Raw genomic sequence first — 27,769 nt, forward strand, 5'->3', positions numbered from 1 at the left:
AAGTTCTAAAAAATAAGTTAAAAATTTGTATCAAAAGATAAATAGTAAGGAGAGTGCATGCCTGAGAATTCATCTACTAATGGTTATTATGCTGGAAAATAATGATAATTTTATCATTATTATATCACAGCATGATAATTTCAGGGCATATTTGAAAAGATTTCCCAAACATCACAAATTCAAGTTGCAGTTTGCTCCAGTAACAGCAGCATGATGATCACTTTCATGAGTGTTTCTTGTGTCACAAAAGACCCCAGAGAAGAATAATATCTTGAAAGCCTCCAGTGAAATCCATTTAGGATACTGAAAGAATGGAATTTGATTTGTGCATCCTCTTTTCATTATTCTATAGTTCCCAATAATTTGGGAAGAGAATCCAGTGAGACTAGTAAAATATTTCAATACCTCTTTTTTTTATTTTACTTTTTTTTCAGTATTCGAAACAATCAATACCTCTTTAATAACACTCTGAATTTGTATAATAGTATGACTAATTACTGTGGATGTAAGATGTGCAATGGTTCTTTATTCTCTCCACCATCATTACGGCAGGGGCAGAAGTAGGGATAAAGTTTTTCCTTGAAAGTGTTACTAAAGGTATAAATGTGGGTCATGGTTTTAGCATTGTAGAAGGACACCTGCCCTCCTTCATAATCCAGGTATATGCCCACCTTATCGAGGTTGTTAGTCAGTGTCAGACTGCAAGAAGGCAAATCCAGAGCCTTTAGATCAGTTTGGTTCCTTAGTCTTAAAAGCCAGAATCCTTGCTCAGGAGTTAGAGGACAGCAGCCCTTCCGAACGATAGATTCTCTGACAACTCCAATTGTCCATTTTGTCTTTTTTGCTACTTCTACTTCCCAGTACCACTTTCCAGATGTGAAGCCTCTTGAGCCCAGCACAGCCACACTTGAGTCAAACCTCTCTGGATCATCAGGCATTTCCTTCTTAATGTCACCATGCCACACACTGGTCTGGCTTTTGGAGAGCACCAGATTTGGGTGAGCTGTTTTAGGGTCCAGGGTTAGTGGAGATAGGCCTAGAAAGAGAAAAAAAGGAAGCAGAGCATGGGAGAAAAGGGAGTCAACACAAATTCGCATAGTAAAAGATAGTATTTCATATTCAACAGTCCTTTATCTCCCCATACACAGAGGCTTTTAGACAGCCAAGCAATTACATATATACATATATGTATATTTTTGAGACAAACATTCTGTTGCCCAGGCTGGAGTGCAGTGGTGTGAGCTCAGCTCACTGCAACCTCTGCTTCCTAGGTTCAAGCAATTCTCATGCCTCAGCCTCCCAAGTAGCCAGGATTACAAGTATGCGCCACCACATCTGGCAAATCTTTGTAATTTTTTATCAGAGATAGGGTTTTGCCATGTTGGCCAGGCTGGTCTTGAACTCCTGGCCTCAAGCAACCCACACTCCTAGGCCTCCCAAAGTGCTGAGATTACAGGCATGGGTCACCACATCTGGCTGCTTACATGCTTTTATTGTTTGGGTATCCATGTTACTATATTCTAGACATTTTTATATTTAGGGTAAAAATCAGTGTTTACTCTGAAGTAATTTATACTCTATTAAAAGGAACAATACAAATAATATAAATCTGTACTAATAAATATAAGAAAATACAAATGCCAAAAGGGTAAAAATTAGGTAAATTATCTAGTTTCCTTTTCTAGGAAAGGGTAAAAATTCTAAGAATTAGGTAGTTTTTACCCTTCTTCCATTTCTAGGAAAGCTTTCTGAGGAAGATAAGTATTCAGTTATGATATATATGAGATGTATTTAGGATGTTTTGAATAAATAGGGGGAAAGAAATACATGGATGAAAAACAGTCCCTGTGTGGAAGAGAACACAATAGGTTGCCTGTTAGACACAGGCAAGACTGAGCTAAGTGGTTCAGAGTTTAGAGGACAATAGTGAGAAGTTTATTTTGGTTTAACAGATAATTAGATTTTTGAGAGCTAGAGTGGTTTATAGCATTGCTACTTATAATGTGGCCCACAGACTGTGGTTAACAGTCTGGGACAAAGACAGTGTAAAAATTAAAAGGAAACTTTTAGAAACTTTCATAGTAATTTGACAGTAATATTATGTCAGTTGCACCTAATAATTACAAAATTGGACTTGTACTTTGTAATCTTTGTTTTTTCCTAATTTCACTTTTTTTTTCTTTTTTTTTTTTCTTTTTTCTTTTTTTTTTTTTTTTTTGAGACGAAGTTTTGCTCTTGTTGCCCAGGCTGGAGTTCAACGGTTCGATATTGGCTCACTGCAGCATCCACCTCCTGGATTCAAACAATTCTCTTGCCTCAGCCTCTCAAGTAGCTGGGATTACAGGCATGTGCTACCATGACTGGCTAATTTTCTATTTTTAGTAGAGACAGGGTTTCTCCGTGTTGGTCAGGATGGTTTTGAACTCCCAACCTCAGGTGATCTGCCCACTTGGGCCTTCCAAAGTGCTGGGATCACAGGCGTGAGCCACTACGGCTGGCCTAATTTCACTTTTTCTTTTCTTTTTTTTTTTTTTTGAGACGGCGTTTCGCTCTTGTTACCCAGGCTGGAGTGCAGTGGCGCGATCTCGGCTCACCGCAACCTCCGCCTCCTGGGTTCAAGCAATTCTCCTGCCTCAGCCTCTTGAGTAGCTGGGATTACAGGCATGTGCCACCATGCCCAGCTAATTTTTTATATTTTTAGTAGAGATGGGGTTTCACCATGTTGACCAGGATGGTCTCGATCTCTCGACCTCGTGATCCACCTGCCTCAGCCTCCCAAAGTGCTGGGATTACAGGCTTGAGCCACCGTGCCCGGCCCTCACTTTTTCAAGTAATTTATATTATATTCTACAAAAGTATCAGTCCATGACAGATTGAGATTTTTAAAGTTGGCCCTTCATCACAGATAATTTTACAAGCATTAGTTTACACAATTCAAAGGGCAGCAGTATAAAAAAAGAATATCTAAACTAAATGAGGAAAGATTGAAAGCAGACCAGTAAGAGGATGACACAAATTCCAGATGTGAGATCACTGGACCTTGGCATGAAATTTGATAAAGGAGACATAATAGCTATGTGTGTTCACAACATGGACACAGATACATATATGCATGCATTTGTCGTTATTAGATTTACTTATCCTTGAAAGCGAGATCAATCTAGTGTCTCTCTCTCTCTCTCTCTCTCCTTTTTTTGTTGTTGTTGTTGTTGTTGAGATGAAGGCTTGCTCTGTCACTCAGGCTGGAGTGCAGTGGCACAATCTCCGCTCACTGCAACCTCCGCCTCCTGGGTTCAGGCAACTCTCCTGCTTCAGCCTCCCGAGTAGCTAGAATTACAGGCGTGTGCCACCACACTCATCTGATTTTTTTGTAATTTTAGTAGAGACAGGGTTTACCATGTTGGCCAGGCTAGTCACTAACTCTAGTTTAACTCTATCTTCTCAAAAAAGCCTGAGTCTTTTCCATCATCCCAAGGACTTTTCTTTCCAAAAACAGGCTTTGAAGAATTAAGAATCTTAAATTTTTCCATACAGGCCAAATCCCTATTGCCTTACATATCCCCATTCACTTTGGGTTGCTAATCTTTCTGATGTGAGGGCTAGGTTTTCTTTGGAGGTACCATAAATGCTTTTTAGTAACTTTTTGGAATCCCAGTCTGCTGTCTTTGCTAAGCCTCGGACACCTCTGGCTAGTTCAGCCCACATTGGCTCTGGAGATTCCTGAGTCAGCTTTTTGTCCTCTCTTTCCCTCTCATGCCATATTCACACAACAAAAAGTTGTGTCAGCTCCACCTTCAAAATATATCTTGTGCCAAAACACTTCTGACTACTTCCATAATTATCACTGGCCTGGAACTACTGCAATAGCTTTTTACTATTTTGTTTCCACTCCTGCCCATCTGCATCCTGTTCTACACATATCATGCATGAGATCATGCCATTTTCCTGCTCATCATACGCTTATGTTTACCATCACATCTGAGATAAAATCCAGAGTCCTTACAGAGGAAAAAAGAGCCATGTAATTTACCCACCTGTCTACTTCATCTCCTACCACACTCTCCCTCATTTACGTTGATTCATCCACCCTTGTCTGTTGGAAGTTCCTTGAGCATAATGAAGTTCATTCCTACTTCAGGGTCCTTACAGTTTCTTTCCTTGTCCTAGAATGCTTTTTCCCCATATGGTTCACTCCCCATTATTCAGGTCTTTGTTCATGCAAATATTTTAAATTGCATAATTTCCAAGCTAGAATAGGCAAACTACAACCAACAGGTCAAATCTGGCCCACTGCCTACTTTGTAAGTAAAGTTTTATCGGATTACATTTATGACCATTCATTTATATGTTGTCTGTAGCTTCTTTTTCACTATAAGGGCAGAGTTAAGTAGCTGCAGCAAAGACCATACACGTGCAAAGCCTAAAATATTTACTCTTCAAACTTTTACAGAAAAAGTGCCAGCTCCTGCTGTAAAGCAACAGCCTAATTTATAAGCCTTGCAGAAAAGGAGTATGTATGGATCTACAAAATAAGCAGACTTCGAAATAAAAAGTGTGGAATATATTTTACAAAGGTCTGACTGCAGTTACCATAGAAAAACAATTTCTTTGTACAGAGGGAGAGTATATGGATAAATAATACATTATTAATAAATAGTCATATACTAAATAAATCTCATTTGGTTTTCTTAATGTAAAATTACACCAAAAATTTAAAAATCAGTTTGCACTTTAAAAGACTGCAAGAAGTGAAGTTTGGCTTTACAGAGTAAAGTAAACAGGAAGAACCTGTGTCATACCAAGGCAGCTACAATTTGCTGAGCAGAGTAACACAGAGGAGGGAACTTCACAGAAACTTTTTTTTTTTTTTGAGACAGAGTCTTGCTCCATCGCCAGGAGCTAGGCTGGAGTGCAGTGGTGCAATCTTGGCTCACTGCAACCTCCGCCTCCTGGGTTCAAGCAATTCTCCTGCCTCAGCCTCCCAAGTAGCTGGGACTACAGGCGCACGCCACCATGCCCAGCTAACTTTTATATTTTTAGTAGAGACAAGGTTTCACCATTTGGCCAGGATGGTCTCGATCTCTTGACCTCATGATCCACCCGCCTCAGCCTCCCAAAGTGCTGGGATTACAGGCGTGAGCCACTGTGCCTGGCCTACAGAAACTTTTGAACATCTACAAAGGGATTCTCTCAAGGCTGTGACTGAGTACTGATCTGCACATATATGCAGTGAAATTCGTCAAGGCCAGAGAAAGAACCCCCAGAAATAAGTAGACTGAACAATTTCTGGAGCTCACACAAAGCTGGAAATGGTTTTCTTTTTCTTTTTTCTTTTTTTTTTTTTTTGAGACGGAGTTTCGCTCTTGTTACCCAGGCTGGAGTGCAATGGCACGATCTCGGCTCACCGCAACCTCCGCCTCCTGGGCTCAGGCAATTCTCCTGCCTCAGCCTCCTGAGTAGCTGGGATTACAGGCACGCGCCACCACGCCCAGCTAGTTTTTTGTATTTTTAGTAGAGTCGGGGTTTCACCATGTTGACCAGGATGGTCTCGATCTCTCGACCTCGTGATCCACCCGCCTCGGCCTCCCAAAGTGCTGGGATTACAGGCTTGAGTCACCGCGCCCGGCGGAAATGGTTTTCAATCTTGCCAACCAGAATGGAAAAATGTCATAAAATTACTAACTATTACTCATAGAGTAATCAAAAGGGTTATTACCTTAGAAAACAGTCTAAGTTAGCCCTAGATTAAAGGCTGTTCTTGAGCCACTCTAACAAGGCTTTATTTAGCCTCAAAAGGAACAAAATTATTTAATACAATGTTAAGTGCACGCCAGAGTTAAATTCAATAGAACTGAAAGAACTACAACAAAATCTAGCAAATATAAAATTCACCAATACAAGTGAATTCATCAGTATGAACAATATGAAATTCATCATATCTTACATCCAGTAAAACATTACTAACCGGAAAAGACAAATCTCAAGGGCAGCAAAATTTCAAATAATTTACACGAATACTCTACCCTCAGGGAAGGGGAACATAACCACTCACTCCTTAAGTGTGGGCTGTGCACAGTGACTGCCTTCCAAAGTATGTAAGTATAGAAAGAGAAAAAAAAAGAGTAACTTTACAGTGTAGAAACCTGGCAGACACTTCCTCAGCCAGGTGATTAAAGTCACCATCAACAGTCATAAATCATGTTGACAGTGTGTACACTTAATGTGATGTGATGACAATGGTACTTTAATGCTACTGTCTTCCTCACCCAACTCATAACCAAAATTTTATGAGGAAAACATCAAAAAATTGAAGTAGTGCAGCATCCTTACAAAATATATGACTAGTACTCCTTAAAACTGTCCAAGTCATAAAAAATAAGGCAAGTCTGAGAAACTGTCACAGCCAAGAAAATGACAACTAAGTGTAAAGTGGCATCTTAGATGGCAACCTGAAACAGAAAAACGACATTAGAGAAAAACTAAGAAAATCTAAAGGAACTAAGGATTTTAGTTAATAATATATCAATTTGGTTCATTAGTTGTAAAAAATGTTAAATGTGGCCGGGCGCGGTGGCTTAAGCCTGTAATCCCAGCACTTTGGGAGGCTGAGGCGGGTGGATCACGAGGTCGAGAGATCGAGACCATCCTGGTCAACATGGTGAAACCCCGTCTCTACTAAAAATACAAAAAATTAGCTGGGCATGGTGGCACGTGCCTGTAATCTCAGCTACTCAGGAGGCTGAGGCAGGAGAATTGCCTGAACCCAGGAGGCGGAGGTTGCGGTGAGCCGAGATCGCGCCATTGCACTCCAGCCTGGGTAACAAGAGCGAAACTCCGTCTCAAAAAAAAAAAAAAAAAAAAAAAAAAAAAAAAAAAAAAAAATGTTAAATGTAAGATGTTAATAATAGGAAAAACTGATGAGGTATATAAAAACTCTGTACTATCTTTTCAGTTTTTCTGTAAAATTTAAAAATCTAAAAGTGTCCTAAAAAATAAAGTCCACTAGGCCGGGCGTGGTGGCTTAAGCCTGTAATCCCAGCACTTTGGGAGGCCAAGGCGGATGGATCACGAGGTCAAGAGATTGAGATCATCCTGGTCAACATGGTGAAACCCCGTCTCTACTAAAAATACAAAAAATTAGCTGGGCATGGTGGCGCGTGCCTGTAATCCCAGCTACTCAGGAGGCTGAGGCAGGAGAATTGCCTGAACCCAGGAGGTGGAGGTTGCAGTGGGCCGAGATTGCACCATTGCACTCCAGCCTGGGTAACAAGAGCGAAACTCCATCTCAAAAAAATAAATAAATAAAGCCCACTAAAAAGAAAAAAATTACTGGCCAGGCAAAGCAGCAGGAAAATATGAACCTCAGTCAGGAGAACAATCAAACAATAAAATCAGGCCCAGAAATGACAATGATGATAGAGTTCCCAGACAAGGACATTAAAATAGATAAGTGTCTTCTACTTTTTCAAGAATATAGAGGAAAGCATGAATATGGTGAGAAGAGATATGCAAGATATAAAAAGAATCAAATGAAACTTCTAGAAATGAAATGTATATAAAATGAAAATATCTTGAATAATATTAACAGAAGATTAGACCGTGCAGAAGAAAAGATGAGACAATTTGAATAACAATAGAAACCTTTTTTTTTTTTTTTTTTTGAGACGGAGTTTCTCTCTTGTTACCCAGGCTGGAGTGCAATGACACGATCTCGGCTCACCGCAGCCTCCGCCTCCTGGGTTCAGGCAATTCTCCTGCCTCAGCCTCCTGAGTAGCTGGGATTACAGGCATGCACCACCATGCCCAGCTAATTTTTTTTTTTATTTTTAGTAGAGACGGGGTTTCACCATGTTGACCAGGATGGTCTCGATCTCTTAACCTCGTGATCCACCCGCCTCGGCCTCCCAAAGTGCTAGGATTACAGGATTGAGCCACCACGCCCGGCTAGAAACCATTTTAAATGAAGTGTGAGGGGAAAAAAGGCTAAAAAATATACTATCAATGACCTGAGACAACTTAACAATATCAAGTTGTCTAAAATATGTAAAATTAGACTCCGAGAAGGAGAGGAGAAAAGGGATTGGTAAAAAAAAGTATTTGGAGAAATACCAGCTGACATTATTCCAAATTTGATGAAAACTATAAACCCTCATATCCAAGAAGCTCAGTGAAGCACAAGCAGAATAAATACAAAGAAATTCACACCAAGACCCCGTATAATCAAATTGATGGAATCAAGTGACAAAAAGCTAGGCTTAAAATTAGCCAAAGAGTCCAGGCACAGTGGCTCATGCCTCTTATCCCAGCACTTCAGGAGGCCAAGGTGGGTGAATAGCTTTAGGTCAGGAGTTTGAGACCAGCCTGGCCAACATAGTGAAACTCTATCTCTACTAAAAATACAAAAAAAAAAAAAATTAGCCAGGTGTGGTGGTGCATGCCTGTAATCCTAGCTACTAAGGAGACTGAGTGGGGAGGACTGCTTGAACACGGTAGGCAGAGGTTGCAGTGAGCCAAGATCACACCACTTCACACTCCAGCCTGAGCAACAGAATGAGACTCTGTTTCAAAACAAAACAAAACAAACAAAAAGAAGATGAAAAAGGAAAACTAAAAGGCGTTCAATCAAAAGAAGGAAGGTATAGAGAAAAAAGGAACAAAAGCCAGATAGTATGGTTAAAAAATAACCAAACTGGTCAATTTAAGCCCAGATATATTAATAACACTAAATGTAAATAGTCAAAACACTTCAATTAAAAGACATAGATTGTCAGATTAAATAAAAAAAGCAAGACTAAACTATATTCCAGCCATACAAAACATACCTAAAATATAAAAACATAAATAAGTTAAAAGTAAGATGATGAGAAAAAATGTACTATGCAAACAGATAATTTTGTTTGATTAAAAAAACTAAGATTTTTTTAAAAAACAAATCTAAAGAAAAACACAGTGACAATATTGATATTAGACAAAATAGACTTCAGGAAAGAGAATAGTAACGGGGATAAAGATGAACATTTTATAATTTTAGTGAGATTGAGTCATCAAAAGATCATAACAATCTTAAGAGTGTATTCACCTAAATAACAGAGCTGAAAAATACATGAAGCACCTTGAGGGCTTTTATGACCCATCAGTGACTCAATTAGTATATTGGACTATATTAAAATTTAAAGTGTATTTCTTTGAAAGACCGTGTTAAAAAATGAAAAGCCAAGACATCTAGTGAGAAAAAATATTTAAGAAACATATATCTGATAAAAGATTTGTATCCTTTACAACTTAACAATAAAAATACAAACAAAAGATTGAACATATCCAAAAAGATATATGAATGACAAGGAAGCACATGAAAGGATGCTCAACAGAATTGCTCATTAGAGATATACAGCTGGGCACTGCAGCTCATGCCTGTAATTCCAATACTTTGGAAGGCTGAGGTGAGTGAATCACATGAGGCCAGGAGTTCAAGAGCAGCCTGGCCAACATGGCAAAATCTCGCCTTTACTAAAAATACAAAAATTAGCTAGGCATGGCAGTGCATGCCTATAATTTCAGCTACTTCAGCGACTGAGGCATAAGAACCACTTGAGCCTTGGAGGCAAAGGTTCCAGTGAGCTGAGATTGCACCACTGCACTCTAGCTTGGGAAACAGAGTGAGACTCTGTCCTACCCTCCAACCAAAAAAAAAAAAGAAATATGCAAATTAAAACCACAGTGAGATATTACTGTGCATTCAATAAAATGCTTAAAATTAAAAAGATTGGCAATATCAAGTTTTGGGAAGGATATAGAGAAACTAAGATTTTCGTTAGTTGCAGGATGGATAAAACTACCATGGACTACCCCATGTCCATCAATTGGCAAATGAATATTCATGGTTATTGATACATGGAACAACCTAAGTGCTCAAAAGAAGCATTATGCTAAGTTAAAAAAGCCAGACATGAAACACTGCATAATGTATGTTATCGCTTAGATAAAAATTTAGAAAAGACACATCTAAAGTGAAATGAACCATATCAGTGACTGTTAGAGGGGGAGAGTAGAAGGAAGAGACTGCTTGCAAAGGGGCATGTAGGAACTTCTCGGAGTGATAGAATTTTCTATATTTTGATTATGGAGATGTTTACCTAAGTATATATATTTATCAGAACTCATCAAATTGTGCCCTTAAAATTGGTGAATTTTACTCTATGTTAACTTTATCTCAGTAAAGTTGATTTTTTTCAATGTAAATTACCTGGAAAAATTTGTGATTTTTCATTAAATCAGGGATATGTTTGTGATTTGTCATTAAATCAATAACCACAAACAATAATAATAATGATAAGTCCATGAATTCTATAAAAACCCTATTTAGAATTTTATTTTTATAAAGATTTTTATTTAGAACTTTATTTGATGTTCTTGAAATGCCATGTGTGTTATTTTGTCTTGCTCAGTCCTTTGGTATTTGCAGGAACACAAAAACTTAGTGTCCTTTTTAGGTACATTTATTTAAATTATTGGTTTTCTTCTGAAGCACTGAAAATCTAAACAGTCTCCTAAAATATTCTATGCTGTGAACATCAAGCACAAGAGAAACTATAAAGACCCAATGTACATACAAAGAGCATGTACAGAAACCTCCTTCTTCAGAGAAGAGAAGCCCCCGGGATCCATATAGCTGATTTAGCAAAGCAACATAAAATTTTGTCTGTTGCCATATTTCATAAAACAGTCAAACAAAATTATAGGCTAAGAAGTAATCCTGATATCAAACTCTTATCTGTTTATCAGCACAAAATCATAAATTCTTAGGTCATGACACGAGAAGAAATTGAGTCATACCAACTAGCCTCCTTTTGGCCAAACTCTACCCCTCCACTATCCCAGACTGCAAAATCCTAATTAGGGCCACAGAAGAGATCCCACAGATTAAACATAGATTAGGAGCCCCAAGAACCAATAGTTACTATCCACTGATACCTGGAGAGAGAATGTCCTGCATTTCCCTCCATGCCATATACTGGATAGGACCTTTGTACTGGCCCAGGTTCAGATTTCCGGAAATAAGCTCTCTTGTTGCCAGCAATGTCATTCCTTGCTTCAAGCTGCAGGGTACATAAATAATTTATCCTTAGACATCCTCCAGAGACTCAAGGAAGGAAATTAAGAGTACCATAGAGAAACACTTACCTATCTAAGAGAGGTACGATGTCCTAGAAGAAAGGAAAAAGAGAGACATCAGATGCCTGTTCATCAGCTCCTGAAATTTCTTTGGTAATACTAGCCACCACCAGAATTTGTGCAGATGGTCCCCAACTTATCTCTCCCAACTTCTTATTCTTCATACACTTTTTCTAATCTTCATCCCTGATCCTAACCCAGGTTAAACTGGTCTTTTGCTCTTTCTAGAGTTCCCTTCTACAGGGAGCAAGACAGAAGCCAAAAATATAACACTTAAGGTTAAGCTATCTTTACCTATACTTTCAAATAGTCTCAGAGGAAAAACACAGTAAGTATTCCAGTCCCAAGGCCACTTTTCCTTACGCTAGCGAATTAAACTTCTGAATGCTGAGATGGTAACCAACATCTCTTTAGAGGTGAAGCTTAAGAAAGCAAAGGTTAGAAAACAGCTTTTCAGACAAGTCAGCTTATGATTACTGAGAGCCAGAGATACAATTCATGCTGCAACATTTCTATTTTTGAGAAATAAAGTGGCAGGCTCTTTATGGAAAAATATTAAACTATTAATATATACTATTATTAATGGGATTTTAAAATCTTATTTCCTAGAGGATAAAAGTAAAGCTTTTGCTGTGCATGTAGCTTAAGTACCCTCCTGCTTTTCTTCCAGAGAATCTTAGAAGCACTATAGCAATTTTGTTTTGTTGTGTTTTCCCTGACTGTGAAAAGCTACTTCTGCATTCTTTCCAAGCCTCTTCCCCGCTCTAGGTAGGAAGGTACCCATAATCATATTGGTATGAATTCTCACTTTGAGAAAGTCGAAGGAGTTCTGTTGTTCCATCTTTGCCTGAACGTTCATCAACATATCCTTGGCTAGGACACATCGCTCCTGAAGGTGGCTCAGATTCAGCTCCATCTCCTCATTCAAGGCTTTCCCCTCTTCCTGGAGTTCACTTAAAATATCCTCTTCTTTGCTGTCCAGGAACTTATGCAGCTTTAGAAACTCCGTGGACACATGTTGCTGCAGATATAGCTTGTTTTCCTGGAAACCTCCATGATTATTACCATGGTTATTACAGAGACTAGTGCTTGGGGATGGGGAACCCACACCACCAACACTCACACACTTGGGAAATACCATTACAGAAAAAATGCATACAACTGTCTACTGATAATCAAATTCAACCATATTAAAATGAGTCCTTTGGGAGACTTACTCCTTCTTTTCCAACTAATTTAATAATTCAGGGTGAAATAGTCAAAAGTGTCCTCTAGGTTCCTATTGCAGTACTGAGATGGTAACCAGGGCCATATTAAATAAGACCGTGGAGTTAATCAAACATTCTAGAATGGATGATAATAGCCTCCTAGATTGGTAAACCAATAGCTACCAGTGGTACTATTAGACTGGGGTCACTTGGAGTCTGGAAGAACTGTCCTTACTTAGAAATCAGAACTGGGGGAATGCCACTCTGCTACAATGACAATATAAAAGAAGCAGGAGATAACATCTGAAGTGCTGAAATTGATAACCGTAACACTTGTAGCTTTTTTCTTGGGTGACCTCAACATCCTCACAGGTAAATCATTTAGTATCCTGGCTTCTCAGTTCCTTATTCTCCTCATTTCTAGTGATTTTCGCCTTTATTCATTCCCATAGTCTCACCAAGGATTTTATCACCCCCGGCAATTGCATCATCTCTAAAATAACTTTTTATGCACCAAGCTTACTCAGATACCCTTATTTCAACAATTATTGGATCTCATTGAAACCTCCTATTCACCACCCCCTCCATTTCTATTCAGGAACTTCTACCTTCATGTCCTGTCTTATCTAGCTTGGATTCCATGGTCCATAATTATTATTGCACCCTTAAGATAGTCTTGGCTGGGCTCATACCTGTAATTCCAACACTTTGGGAAGCCAAGCTGGGAGGATCGCTTGAACAGGAGTTCAAGACTGGGCACCATACTGAGACCCAATCTCTCCAAAAACAAAATAATTAGGCAGGTATGGCACACTAGTCCCAGATACTCAGAAGGCTGAGGTGGGAAGATCTCTCGAGCCCAAGAGTTTGAGGTTACAGTGAGCCCATATCCACCTCTTCACTATCATCTTGCTTACCATGTTCCAGCTTTATTGGCCTTTTCTCTATTTAACATAGCAGCTAACTTTCTGTCTCAGGACTTTTCCATATGCTCTTTTCTATTCCTAGAACATCCTTCTCCAGGTCACCTTCTTCATATTCTCACTCACCCAGTTCACTTCTCTAAGTTACTTATCATTCACTTCTCAATTTTTAGTAAGTGACCTCTTCCAATTTAGACTATGTTCTCCATTTATATGCTATCATTGTACCGTCTACTTTAATGATAGTACTTATCACAGTTGTTATTTTCTTTATACTGGTGAGTTTAATTAACACCTGTCTCCCAACCCCAGTATCTAGTTTTATGCTTGACCCACTCAATAAATAGTTGTTGAATGAATGAATGAATGTTGACACTAATAGGAACTTTTACAACAGGAACAAGATTCTCTAAAGACATTATTACTGGCCGGGTGCGGTGGCTCAAGCTTGTAATCCCAGCACTTTGGGAGGCCGAGGTGGATGCATCACGAGGTCGAGAGATCAAGACCATCCTGGTCAACACAGTGAAACCCCGTCTCTACTAAAAAAAAATACAAAAAATTAGCTGGGCATGGTGGCACGTGCCTGTAATCCCAGCTACTCAGGAGGCTGAGGCAGGAGAATTGCCTGAACCCAGGAGGCGGAGGTTGCGGTGAGCCGAGATCACGCCATTGCACTCCAGCCTGGGTAACAAGAGCGAAACTCCGTCTCAAAAAAAAAAAAAAAAGACATTATTACTTCCACATATCCTTCTTCTTTCCCTCAGTCTACGTATTTCTTCTTCCAGATGGTAAATACCTGAAAAGGCTCTTCTCCATAGAATAATTAATAAAGAAACAGAACTTCCAATTTAGCAACACCAACTTAGGAGCTGATTTGCCAAATCTGTAGCCATTAGTGTTGTCCTAGAGTGCCTATGTAGTTGAAAGTGCAGACAATAGTTTTATTTAGTTTGGAGGAAGCTTAGAAGGATCAAATCAGATGGAAAAGCTTACAACAATAAAGACACAGGTCTAGAGGTTTCTGGTTATAAATTCAAAGAAAAGAAGGGTATTTCTTTGGACATAGCAATCTTTAGTGATATTTTTCTAATAAATTCCTTCTTTTGCCATAGATAAAGCCAAAAACCAGGCAGATTTCAACCCCACAACAGTCACCTGGTAAATGAACCATCAAAAAGATAGGCATATTAGGGGAAAGGTTAATCTGCTCTCTTGAGCAGCTATTAGGAACCTACTCCACCACCATATTCCTTTCCACCCTGCAGTCTCAGTTTTCCAATTCTATAGTCCAGGTGCCATTTAGTACAGGCGTCCCCAAACTACGGCCCATGGGCTGCATGCGGCCCCCTGAGGCCATTTATCCAGCCCCCCGCCGCACTTCAGGAAGGGGCACCTCTTTCTTTGGTGGTCAGTGAGAGGAGCACAGTATGTGGTGGCCCTCCAATGGTCTGAGGGACAGTGAACTGGCCCCCTGTGTAAAAAGTTTGGGGACGCCTGATTTAGTATGTTGATAACATATGTTAGGCACCTTTGTGCCCATAGCTAAAGTTACAAGAAGGATGTGTTCCAGTTGTATCTCATAGCCCCTCTGTCTTTCTCCTCACCTTGTAAACAGCAATAGCTTCCTTCTGCCTCTTCTTCAGGGACTGAAGCTCCTTCAGAGTTGCCTCCAGTTGACCCTGCTGGGTGGCAAGCTCCTCCTGAGAATACCAAATAGAATTAGCCCAGACTGACTCAGGAAATAAAGGATGATAAAGGACATCTTCCCCAAAGCCCCAGTGTGCAAGAAAAAAGCAAGCTCTTGATGCAAAAATCTTCCTTTTTCTCTGTACCATAGTTCTTGTCTCCTTCAAGAATTGTGAAGAAGAAAAGAAAAACAAGATCAGGTGCAGTAGCCCACATCTGTAATCTCAGCACTATGGGAGACTGAGATGGGAGGATCACTTGGGCCCAGGAGTTTGAAACCAACCTGGGCAACATATTGAGACCCCATCTCAAAAAAAAAAAAAAAAGAATCATGGGGAAAATTACATCTTAAAACTTGGTTTTGCTCTCTTAGTAGCTAGCTACAGGCGTTTGAAGAAGGAAATAGAACTCTAAACATTTTCCACTCCAGTTATACACTGTTCTCAGCATCTATAATTTTACTTGTGTTGTTCTCACTTGGAATACTTGATTCTTCCCTCTGTCCTTCCAAATCCAAATGATATCCCAGCTCTAGTCCTTTCCCTTTCTTTCACTATATTTCCCCCAACTATTTCATCTTTCACTAATCTCAGAAATTCTAAACCCTTAAGAATTACAAATGTGACAAAATTTAACTTTTAATAATAATCTTATATTGCTTCTGTTGTTTTCTTCATTTTAAACTTAATCCAATTTTGAAATTTTCATAACAAGAGCAGTGTCTTATATATCCGCATTCTGCACAGTGTTTAGCAGAGTGCTACCATGGCAGAGTTTTGGTACAGATTTGATTGAGGGAGTAAGCCAGAGCTCCTCCATTGTTCCTTTCCTAAAAGCAGCAACTCTGGAAAAAGAACTTTGCAAGATACATTGTACTTTCTGAGCAATCTGGGCTTTCTAATCATCATTTGAATAAAGGGATGGGGTTGGAAGAAAGAAGAAGCCCTATAAAATATTTTTCCTAGTTTTTCTAAGGGATTGTTCAAGGCCCAGAGCTCACCCACCGTGAAGAAACGGACAGCATCAGAGATTTGCAGGAACTCCGTAGACTGCCCCACAGACAAACGAGCATCCTTGCATTGAAAGCAGATCAGTCTCCCATCTGGTTTGCTGAACAATTTCAGGTTCTCTCCATGCTCTGGGCACTGTGGGTGGCCCCTGAGTAGGGGTAAGTTCTTAATCTTCTCTGCCAACCTGTCCAGTACAAGGTTGAATGTACAGTTGCTATACTGACATACCATCTTACACTCAGGACAGAATGTTTCCTTTGCTTTCAGCCTCCAAAAATGTTGGATACAGGCTTGACAGAAGTTGTGGCCACAGCTTAGCATCAGTGGGTCACAAAACCAATCATTGCACAGTGGGCAGTGTAGCTCCATAGTAATATCTTCTATCACTACTTTAGAGGGTAGTTGGATGATTGAATCATTTGTTTCAATATAGTTGACTGGGTCGATGTTGGAGGAGGAGCTGGAGGATACCTTTAGAAAAGAACGGCTAAAATGAGTTTATCTTTCTTGTTGCCCATTTTCACACTCAGGGATCATGGGCTCCATTCCTAAAGGAGTTGACAATTGGTGCAACTAGAATAAAGCACATAATCTCTCCTTTGGAAGTGAACCAGTAAATTGAGTGTTTTCTGACATTATATCGTATGATGCTATTTAAACTTTAATATAGAATCAAGGCAGAGGAAGAGTACTAAACCAAAGAAATGTACTTTGTGGTACATCTCTCTCTTTACTCACTTTCCCCATGTATCAGTTGAAAGTTTTATTTTAAAATTCTGCTCTACGAGTTATTACCTTTATTTTATTTTTGTTTTCTAGAAATTATGTACAAAGTATTGGAAAATAAATCAGATTCCTCAGTCAGTAGTATGATATCATCAACCACCCAGGCTCCGCTTCATTTCTTTTTTATAAACACATTTCAGAAATATAAATACAGAAGTTGGGCACAGTGGGTCACACCTGTAGTCCCAGCTACTCAGGAGGCTGAGACAAGAGAATCGCTTGAACCCGGGAGGCGGAGGTTGCAGTGAGCCGATATGGTGCCACCGCACTCCCGCCTGGGTGACACAGCAAGACTCGGTCTCAAAAGTTAAAAAACAAAAAATTCCCATGTATACCTTGTGGTCAAGAAGCCCATAATCATGACCAGGTATATAGATACATACTCAAACAGGTCTGAGAAGACCCAGAGCTTTTACCTCTGGCTAACCTTTAGGCTCCATGTGAGCAGGACTTAATAGCTAAGACAGAGCTATAAACAGCCTAGCTAAGTATTAAAGGAGCATCACAACACAGAGACAGATGGCAAAGACTGAAATAGTACTTTTTTCTTTTTCTTTTTCTTTTTTTCTTTTTGGCTCCAGGCATTTGAGGAAACTGTCAAAACACAAGCTGACCACTGAGCTAACGAAACATGGGTTTCAGTGACTGCACATAAAAAGGATAACAGACTTTACAAAAATAGTTTAGGAAAGTCACTAAGCAAGCGGCCAGGCACAGTGGCTCATGCCTGTAATCCCAGCATTTTGGGAGGCCGAGCTGGGTAGATCTCATGATCATCCTGGCTAACACATGAAACCCCATCTCTACTGAAAATACAAAAAATTAGCCAGGTGTGGTGGCACGCACCTTTAGTCCCAGTTACTCGGGAGACTAAGGCAGGAGAATCACTGCAACCCAGGAAGCAGAGGTTGCAGTGCACCACTGCACTCCAGCCTGGGCAGCAGAGTGAGACTCTGTCTCAACAAAAAGAAAAAAGCAAAGTCACTAAGCAAGCTAGCAATCCACAACCAGAAGCAACAACTAAACTAACCCCAGGGGTGGGGACAATCTGATTTCCACAGTTGCCACATTATAATATTCAAAATGTTCAGTTTTCAACAAATGAGGCATGCAAAGAAGCAAGAAAGTATGGCCCATTCATAGTGGGGAAAAAAATGAATAGAAATTTTCCCTAAGGAAGTCTAGACAATGGCCCTATTAGAAAAGGACTTTAAATCAACTAACTTAAATATGCTCGGAGAGCTAAAGGAATGTCTTACCAAATAGAGACTACCAATAAAGGGATAGAAATTATGAAAAGGAATCAAATAGAAAATATAGAGCTGAGTCAGGTGTGGTGGCTCACACCTATAATCCCAGCACTGTGGGAGGCTGAGGCAGGAGGATCACTTGAGCCGAGGAGTTTGAGACCAGCCAGAGCTATTTCCATCTGTTATACATCCCCTTGAGAAATGGAGTTTCCAGAACTGCTCTTTTCTTCATTCCTAACCCTGCCCATTCTAAGTTAGAATTTACCTCTCCTTATGGGCTTAGTTTCTCTTATATTCAGTTTTATTCTAGCCAGGAGAATGTGGCTGAACATTCTTTGCCTCATCATCAAATTCCATTCTCATTAATAACTATTTATATTGCCCTCATTCCATATATAAATTCTCACTTTTGTTGTCAAAATGCTTTTGTTTGAGTCCCTAGCCTTTTGCTCCATAATTTCCCACATAGCCTGTGTTCCCTATTGCTGATGCCTGACCTCCCCAAACCCTGGTCTTGCCTGTCTGGACCTTATATGGCCATCTTTTCTTTGAATGCTGCCTTTCAACCATTCTCTGTAGTCTCTTTTTTTGAAACTCCTATCAGACAGATGTTGAAGCTTCTCACTCCAGTCTTTATTTCTAGTAATTTCTTTTGCATATCTTCTAACTCCATAGCTCTCTATGCTTTGTTCTGGACATTTTCTCCCATTGTTGTTTTATAGATGCTATTTATTTTTTATTTCTCTAAACATCTTTGAATGAGATGAGTTCTTCCTGAATGAGCTATTTGCAAGAGATTTATATGAGGATGGAGGCAGCATCATAATTTGAGGCTGTTTTCTTTTTTCTTTTTTCTTTTTTTTTTTTTTTTTTGAGACGGAGTTTCACTCTTGCTACCCAGGCTGGAGTGCAATGGCGCGATCTTGGCTCACTGCAACCTCTGCCTCCTGGGTTCAGGCAATTCTCCTGCCTCAGCCTCCTGAGCAGCTGGGATAACAGGCAAGCGCCACCGTGCCTGGCTAATTTTTTGTATTTTTAGTAGAGACGGGGTTTCACGATGTTGACCAGGATGGTCTCGATCTCTTTACCTCGCGATCCACCTGCCTCGGCCTCCCAAAGTGCTGGGATTACACGCGTGAGCCACCGCGCCCGGCGAGGCTGTTTTCTTTAGAAAACAATGTCTGCATCGGTTCTTTTTTTCCCCATGATCAACACTGCAGGGTTGCTTGCAATGCAGAGTCTCTCTCCTTCATTCTACCTCCACAACAGACTGCTTTCTACAAATGTGGTATATTTGTCCTTTTTCAACTTCATCTTTCCTATATCCCAAATCTGTGTAACAAATGGGTACAGGAAAGCTCCAGGTTAAGCTTGCTTGCCTGTTCTCATTGTTCTGTACCAGGGCTTGTGGGTCATGGCCAACAGGATGGGGTACTTTCTTTGGAAAAGTACCATCGCCCTTATGTAAGGTCTGCATCCCTAAGCATCCTCCCTCACATTCCTGCTTGACTTTCACTATATTTGGCAGTCCTTCCTCATAGATTGTAGTTCAAGCTATTTGATGTCTCTGGTTTCATTGCAAATTGTCTATTTTTCATTCCCCTTCTGGTTTTGACTTAAGGAAGGATGAGTTTCTAAGAGAAGGGAGAAAATCAATTTTTAATCCATCATTTAAAAACTAACACTTAAATTCTTTTTGACACTTTATTTAATGTTTCCAAATATTTAAAGAAAGGTGTGTGGGTGTGTGGGGGTGTGTTTTGGGGGTGGGCAGAATATTTCAAAATGTTGTGAATATATCAACTTGACCAGATTGGGTAATGGACTTTCAGCATTATTCAGTGTGGATGGCTTTCCTGAAAAATAACAAATTAAATTTACCTCCAGCCCGCAGGAATGGGAATGCAAAGTCAATATTTAGGACTATTTTAGAAAATACTATGATGTGCTAGTCTTTGCACACTTGAATTTTAAACTAAGATTGATTCCTAATACCTGATAAATGTCTTAATCACAGTAGCTGTCATTTCCACAGTCCATTGTAAAGCTCGGGCCTCCACACACCATATGGCCTCCACTCCCTCTCCTAGGCCACAGATGGGGTTCAGACTCATTTCATAGGCTATCCAGCAATCCAACACATGACCTAATACAAAAAGGTGATCTGGCAAACCAGAACCCCTCATGAATTTGAATCTTTAAACAAAGGGAGAATCCAGAAGTTGAAAGTTAAAAGCAAAAGCTTAAAGACTGCCATGAGGTAGAGCCTGGAACTTGAAAGAGAAAACAGAATAAAGGAGATGAATTTTAAACAGAAGTCAGAAGAAATGCAGAGATGCAGAGAGAGTCAGTTAGTTGGTAGAGACAAGAATTATAGAGAGAAACAAATATGGAGAATGGCTGTATTATGTTAACCACAGCACTGTCCTTTGGTTCTTCCTGGATTTCTGTGCCTAGCAGATGCCTTGCTCAACAAATGTATATCCTCAAAGCAAGTGAAGTTACCTCTTCACTTAAGGTAACTTGTCTGAATTTCTGCGTTTGTAATGGATCTTCTACCCTAGTACTCTGTTTAAATTTTTTTCTTAGGATGCTGAGGTAGTTTGCCAAACACTCTTTAATGACACTATTGATCTCTGTCTTTCTTGACTTATTTGATGTTTCCTTTGGTCCTTGTGATATGATACTGTTCTAGTTCTTCTGCCTCTGACCACTTTCTTCTAACCAAGTGAGCCATTAATTCCCATACCTTTATATACAATCTGTAAATAAAGATAACTCCCAAATCTCTGAGCCCACAACTGGGCCCTTGAAAATCAACCTGACTGAAACAGAATTCATATTTCTCCCTAAATCAGTTCCATCTCTTGACTTCCCTATTTGTATTTATTGTACCATCAATCTCCAAGTTTTGACATTTGAGTTATCTTTAGATATTTTATTCAATTATTTCTTCCATATCTAATCTGTTGCAAAGTCTAATTATTAATAATAATTGCCAGCCCTCCTCTGCCTCCAAAATCTCTGGTGTTTTCCATAGCCTACCAAAATAAGTTTTTTAGGTTTTTTTTTAAAGGGCCTCAGAATTTAGAACTCTCTACAGTATGTTGAAAAGTCATATTTTTAGTCTTATTTCCCATGGTTTTATTGTATGAGGAAAATTTTTAATTCACCATTCTTTATATATTAATAATTTATTAAAGATTACATTAACCAAAAGACAACAAAAGCTTTAAAAAAAGATGACTGCCGGGCGCGGTGGCTCAAGCCTGTAATCCCAGCACTTTGGGAGGCCGAGGCGGGTGGATCACGAGGTCAAGAGATTGAGACCATCCTGGTCAACATGGTGAAACCCCGTCTCTACTAAAAATACAAAAAATTAGCTGGGCATAGTGGTGCGTGCCTGTAATCCTAGCTACTCAGGAGGCTGAGACAGGAGAATTGCCTGAACCCAGGAGGCGGAGGTTGCGGTGAGCCGAGATCGCGCCATTGCACTCCAACCTGGGTAACAAGAGCGAAACTCCGTCTCAAAAAAAAAAAAAAAAAAAAAAAGATGACTTTGTTCTTTGTACTAGGCTGAGTAGGCAATTCTGTGGAAGGGAAGAGAAAGCTATCTGTTTATTCTCCACCCCCTCAATATGTGCTTAGAAGACCAAATCTAGGACAGGGCATGGTGGCTCATACCTATAATCCTACTACTTTGAAAGGCTGAGTCAGGAGGATTGCTTGAGGCCAGGAGTTTGAGACAAACCTGGGCAACAGACCGAGATCCTGTCTCTATTTTTATAAATTAAAAAGAAGACCAAACCCAGAAAAATATGCCTATCAGAGAATAGACAAGTTCCAAAAAAAAGACTGCATGTTAAGCCAGTCAGGTCTGTCTTGAAAATATTAAAAAGAGATACATTCTGAATAATATAAAACTTGTAGAAGAACCTGGCCACTTGAAGGTAATCTAGGAGAAGGAGTACCTACCAGAGTCAGTTTGTAATCCTAGTGAATGTACTGTCTTTTGAAGGTGAATATCTCTTAGGAATTTTATTCGATGTGTTTTTACAGTGTGTGTGTGTGTGTGTGTATATATATATGTGTGTGTGTGTATGTGTGTGTGTGTGTGTATGTGTATATATATATGTGTGTGTATATATATATATATATATATATATATATGCTTTAAATTTTATATTTTAGAACTTCAGATATGCTTTGTTATGCCACGAATTCCCAGGAGATTTAAGAAATAGTATGTCTGAATAGGAATAATAATTTCACAAATGCTATCACTTTATTGACAATAGACAAGTCTGCTAGGGTAGTGCACATGTACTTAAAAACTACCTTCTAACAATCTCAATACTTTGGTCACCAAGGCAGGGCAAAGAGGAATGGGAAGTGACTGATAATGGGTATGGAATTTCTTTTGGGGGTAATGAAAATGTTCTGGAATTAGATAGTGGTGATAATTGTACAACTTTGTGAATATGCTACAAACCACTGAATTGTATACTTTGTAAGGGTGAATTTTATATGAAAATAAGTTTAATGTTATTAATTGTTTATATTATATGCTTGATTTTTTTATGGTTAATTCACCTTGCTACCTGAGGGTTTGCCAATTGCCCTGACTTTCAATAATATATCCTTTTCTGTAAAACAAGGGATTAATTGTATTATCTAATATTTACTGAGAATTCACTGTGGAAGATGCTTTACATACATTATCTCATTTAATCTCATAACAACGCAATGAGATAGTTACTATTACCGAATTTTTTAAGGAAACTGAAGTTTAGATTGTTTAAAGTATTTTGCCAGAGTCATAATTAAGTTGTGGGTCCCAGATTTGAATTCTTTATTTGACCCCAAAGCCTATTAACCATTGAGTCAGCAGAGAGCCCATCAATATGTTTTGTGGAATTTAATTTATTAAATGGATCAAATTTGAGATCAAAATATCTGCAGTAACTTCCTACTGCTCTAGAGGGAGTTATAGAATTGGAAACCAAAGGAGATTCTAAAATTTCTGGACCTGGAAACTTAGGAAACACATCTAGTGCCAGGCCCTTTTAGGGAAGTCTAATCTTAAGTCAGAGAGAGAAAAACTCAAGTCAGGAATTGATATTCATCCTTATAAAGCCCTGGCTGGCAGGAATCACTTTATAAGAAAGTACATGGGCCACCAGGCACAATGGCTCAGGCCTGTAATCTCAGCACTTTGGGAGGTCGAGGCAGGGGGATCACCTGAGGTCAGGAGTTCAAGACAAACCTGGCCAACATGGTGAGACCCCATCTCTACTAAAAAAAATACAAAAAAAAAAAATTGTTTTTCTCTGCAAAGGAAAAAAAAAAAGAAGAAGAAGAAGAAAGAAAAAAATACAAAAATTAGCCAGGCATGGTGGCGTGGGCCTGTAGTCCTAGCTACTCGACAAGCTGAGACATGAGAATCACTTGAACCTGGGAGGTGGAGGTTACAGTGAGCTGAGATGGTGTCACTGCATTCCTGCCTGGGCCACAGAGCCAAACTCAGTCTCAAAAAAAAAAAAAGAAAGAAAGAAAGAAAAGAAAAGAAAGAAAGTACATTTTCTTCCTGTTCACTGTGCACATTCTCAAAGAGCAGAGAAAAGACAGAGATTTGAGCTATGAAGTCCTTGGTCACTTGCATAAGAAATCTTTAATTCTTAGCAGAGATTTTTTTTTCCTGAGAAGTTTTGTGTTGTAAAGTTTTAAAACCATGGTTAAGATATCTAAGGAGAGTTCGTTTGTTGCTTTTCAACCTTTATTCCTTCAAAGTACTTTTTTTTTTTTTTTGAGACGGAGTTTCGCTCTTGTTAACCAGGCTGGAGTGCAATGGCGCGATCTCGGCTCACCGCAACCTACGCCTCCTGGGTTCAGGCAATTCTCCTGCCTCAGCCTCCTGAGTAGATGGGATTACAGGCACGCACCACCATGCCCAGCTAATTTTTTTGTATTTTTAGTAGAGACGGGGTTTCACCATGTTAACCAGGTTGGTCTTGATCTCTCGACCTCGTGATCCACCCGCCTCGGCCTCCCAAAGTGCTGGGATTACAGGCTTGAGCCACGGCGCCTGGCTTAAAGTACTTTTTAAACTTTGATGGACATAAGAAATCTTTAATTCTTAGCAGAAATTTTTTTTTCCTGAGAAGTTTTGTGTTGTAAAGTTTTAAAATCATGGTTAAGATATCTAAGGAGAGTTCATTTGTTGCTTTTCAACCTTTATTCCTTCAAAGTACTTTTTAAACTTTGATGGACAGATTTTATGAAGAATTAACCTTGAGAGCAGAAAAATATAATTCATCCACAGAGACAAACTATACGGCACAACCAGCTCAAACCTAAGAGCAAGACATGAGCCTCCTTTACGAGTCATGACATTTTCACTTAAGAAGGGACAATTCTAAACTTTCTGAGTTCTTGGAGCTTCTCAGAGTTGAAAGAAATTTTAAGCCATTTAATTCACTCCTTTCCAGCCTCTGCCCAAACATCTAAAGTAATTGGAAGCTCACTATCACACAAACAATTGTTTTACTATTATAGAAAAGTGTCTATTTTTATTGACTTGGCCTTAAAGTGATAAGAATATAGTAGATATAGGCAGTAGTGTTTATTTTTCCTGCAGAAATTATAAACAAAATGTTTATAGCCCTGTTTGCTTTAATAGCTAAGGACAGCGATGAATAAAAGCAAACCTAAAGGTCTTATGATAGAGGAACTTAGAAACTGATCTTAATGATTAATATACATATAATGAAATTAAACCTGATAAGAAGTGGAAACTGGTGGAAATGGATGATAACTCAGAATTCAAAGGCCCCTGTGTCAACATTTCTTGTCAATGAATTTTAGTGAGTTTTTCAAGCTTTCATGTAGTAAATAAGCATTTTCTTATCTGCCTGACAATCAGGAGAACACTAAGTTCATAAGAATATAACTTCCTTAATTTTAGCTCTGAAGAGGCCTTAAAGGGAGGAATTCAATTAAAAATATTTAACATCTGAATATCAACTCTGCCTTAAATATAAAATATCAAATGTGAAGGCATAGTAAGCAAAACAAGTTATACATAATAATTTTTAAATCTAAAATAAATAAAATGATTACATTGGTAACAAAGGTAAATTTTGGGTAGTGTGTAGTTTAGTTTTTCTCAAAATGTTTTGGTGGATTTCATTACAGCTTCTCTAGTCTAAATTGTCAGTTATTCGAAGGCCTGGAGAGAGTATAGTAGCTACCAGCTGTCACAAGTTAAATACTTCCTTTCATGAATTTCCTTTTGTGCTCCCAAGTCCATACCCTCTTCTGTGATCCTGTTTTCCACATTTCGTGGAAGTCTGGCTGAATTTAAAAAAAAAAAAAAAAAAAAAAAAAGTCACTCACCTCCATGAAGCTTCAGAGTTTCAGGCCACCAGGGGCAAAGGCAGGCACTTGGATCAAAGCTCAGCCGGCCCAGGATGACTGCAGACCAGGAGTCAGGGACCGGTTAGTTTTCAAGGAATGGGCTCAGAGCATGACAAAAGGAAGAAAAGTTCAGGAGCTAGAGAGAAGTGTCAAGGCCAGAGTGAGGTCTGGCAGATTCCGTGACAGTTTGTCAGTTGCTTTGATCATCATTTGCTTAAGAGAAAGAGAAGCCCCATTAGAATAACCTACCTGCACAACTTTTCTTTTGGAGGGAAAGGGGGCAGCTCATTTAGATTCAAGTTGGTAATCTAATCTTACAGCTCATAGCTCCCCATTTCTGGACTGGGGATGCTCTGTGAAAAATGAAATAAACATCAGCAGCAGCCTATATTAAGCCTAACTCATGAAAAATAACCACCTCACCTGCGCTCATGATCCCATCAGAGCATCAAGACACCAGCTGAGTGGCTTTAATAGAGAGCTAGTTCACCCCTCATATTCCAATGAAGCAGCCCTGACTTTATCTCTGAGACAATAACACAGGCTGGAAAACACCAGGCCCTGAGAAAGCAGGATGAGACAAGTTTCACTTCATACAGCTTTCTTCAGCTGTTTTAGCTCACAGAGAGACATACCAACACTGTGCTCCTGGGTGACTTATGAAGAGTCACCACTGTTTATAAGTTTTTCTTACAGTAATTCCTCTAACTTAATATGATTTATTTGAACATCTAGCTCCTGCCTAGCTGTCTGGCCTTAATGACCACAGTTCTTTCTCCGGTGTTTGGGATTGCCCAAATATGTCACGCTTCTGCGGCTTTGCACATGTTATCCCTTCGGCTGGGGTTTCCCTTCCCCACACCTGCGTCATTATCTCTTTACTAAACTCTTCCCTACCCACCCCCTCATCCCCAGACCAAGCTTTACCCACTTCCCTGTCTCTTGTAGAAAATATTTTGCTGGCTCTATACCACAGGTTTCCAACCTCAGATCTATTGATATTTTGGGCCTGCTAAGTCTTTAAGTCACAGGAGCCGTCCTGTGAATTTTAGGAGATTTAGCAGTATCCCTGGCATTTACATACTAGATGCCAGTAGCCACCCACTCCCTCTCCAGTCATAACAAAATGTCTCCAGACGTTGCCAAATGTCTCCTGGGGGCAGGAGTTGGAATCACTCCCCAGTTGAGAAACACAGCTTCTTTCTTTCCTTCTTTCCTTCCTTCTGTCCTTCCTTCCTTCCTTCCTTTCCTGCTCTTTGTCTTTTTCTCTCGCTTGCTCTCTCTCACTCTTTCTCTCTTCCTTTCTCTTTCTTTCTCTCTCTTTCCTTCCTTCCTTCTTCCTTCCTTTCTTTCTTCTCTTCTTTCTTTCTTTCTGACAGGGTCTCACTACGTTGCCCAGACTGATCACAAATGCCTGACACCTTGACCTCCCAAAGCGCTACGATTACAGGTGTAAGCAACACCATGCCTGGTCCAGCTTTACACATTTCTATAGCACCCTAGATCTTTGTACATGTGGCCTTAACAGAGTGTATTCTAATTGTTTGATTGCATGTCTGCCCCTCCACCAAGTTGTGAACAACCACAGGGTAGTACTGTATCTTGCTCACCTTTACAGTACATGGCATTTGTTGGATCAAAACCTTTGTCAAATAAATGTCTGTGAAACGCTGGTGATCATTTAGTCAAAAAAAAAAAAAGTAATTTTGTTTCATCTTGCTTATTTTTATTGTTGGCTAAAACATTTGATAATGCTTAGTATAGATGACTTTACTAAAGCCTGACACCTGCATGTTGTTGGACCTTTACCCTAGGGGTAAGAGTACTGGTACTGGCCTAGAAGATGAAAGAATTGTCTCTCACCAGACCACTGAGTAGCCTCAGCTAAGACATTTAACTCCTATGGGTATCAGTTCCTCCTTCTTTAAAATGTGAATTCCTAAGACCCCTTCCATCTCTAGAAGCCTGTGATTCCAAATCCTATGTAGCAAGAGGTTTCGATCTTCATAAAGAGTGCTTCAAGTCTTTTTTTCACCATTTAAAGACAGTGTTCAGGCATGGTGGCTCACGTCTGTAATGTCAGCACTTTGGGAGGCCAAGGCAGAAGGATCACTTGAGCCTAGGAGTTCAAGACCAGCCTGGGCAAGATGGCAAGACCCTGTCCCTACAAAAAATTTAAAAATTAGCCAGGCATGTTAGCTAATTTTTCACTCAGGAGGCTGAGGTGGGAGGATCATTTGCACCCAGGAGGTCAAGGCTGCAGTAAGCCACGATCACAACCCTGTACTCCAGCCTGGTTGATAGAGTAAGACCTT

General features: G+C 39.5%; 1 protein-coding gene across 1 annotated transcript; it reads right to left on the reverse strand.

The window, feature by feature from the left end:
• Positions 1-413: 413 nt before the first annotated feature.
• TRIM69 (tripartite motif containing 69) lies at positions 414-26,251 on the reverse strand. Its single transcript, XM_010339519.3, has 7 exons — positions 25,434-26,251; positions 15,997-16,473; positions 14,911-15,006; positions 11,981-12,214; positions 11,182-11,204; positions 10,972-11,096; positions 414-1,036 (listed from the first exon to the last, which is right to left on the reverse strand). Exons 1-7 carry the CDS (start codon positions 25,437-25,439, stop codon positions 495-497), a joined length of 1,503 nt encoding a protein of 500 aa, XP_010337821.3. The 5' UTR covers positions 25,440-26,251; the 3' UTR covers positions 414-494.
• Positions 26,252-27,769: the final 1,518 nt, after the last annotated feature.

This window comes from Saimiri boliviensis, chromosome 2 (genome assembly GCF_048565385.1).
Source record: "Saimiri boliviensis isolate mSaiBol1 chromosome 2, mSaiBol1.pri, whole genome shotgun sequence".
NCBI lineage: Eukaryota > Metazoa > Chordata > Mammalia > Primates > Cebidae > Saimiri > Saimiri boliviensis.

Coding starts and splice junctions, on each gene's coding strand:
- TRIM69 (XM_010339519.3), bottom strand. Junction 11,097..11,181: donor ATCGTACCTCTCTTAGATAG/GTAAGTGTTTCT, acceptor TGTACCCTGCAG/CTTGAAGCAAGGAATGACAT. Junction 1,037..10,971: donor GCAGGACATTCTCTCTCCAG/GTATCAGTGGAT, acceptor TTCTCTTTCTAG/GCCTATCTCCACTAACCCTG.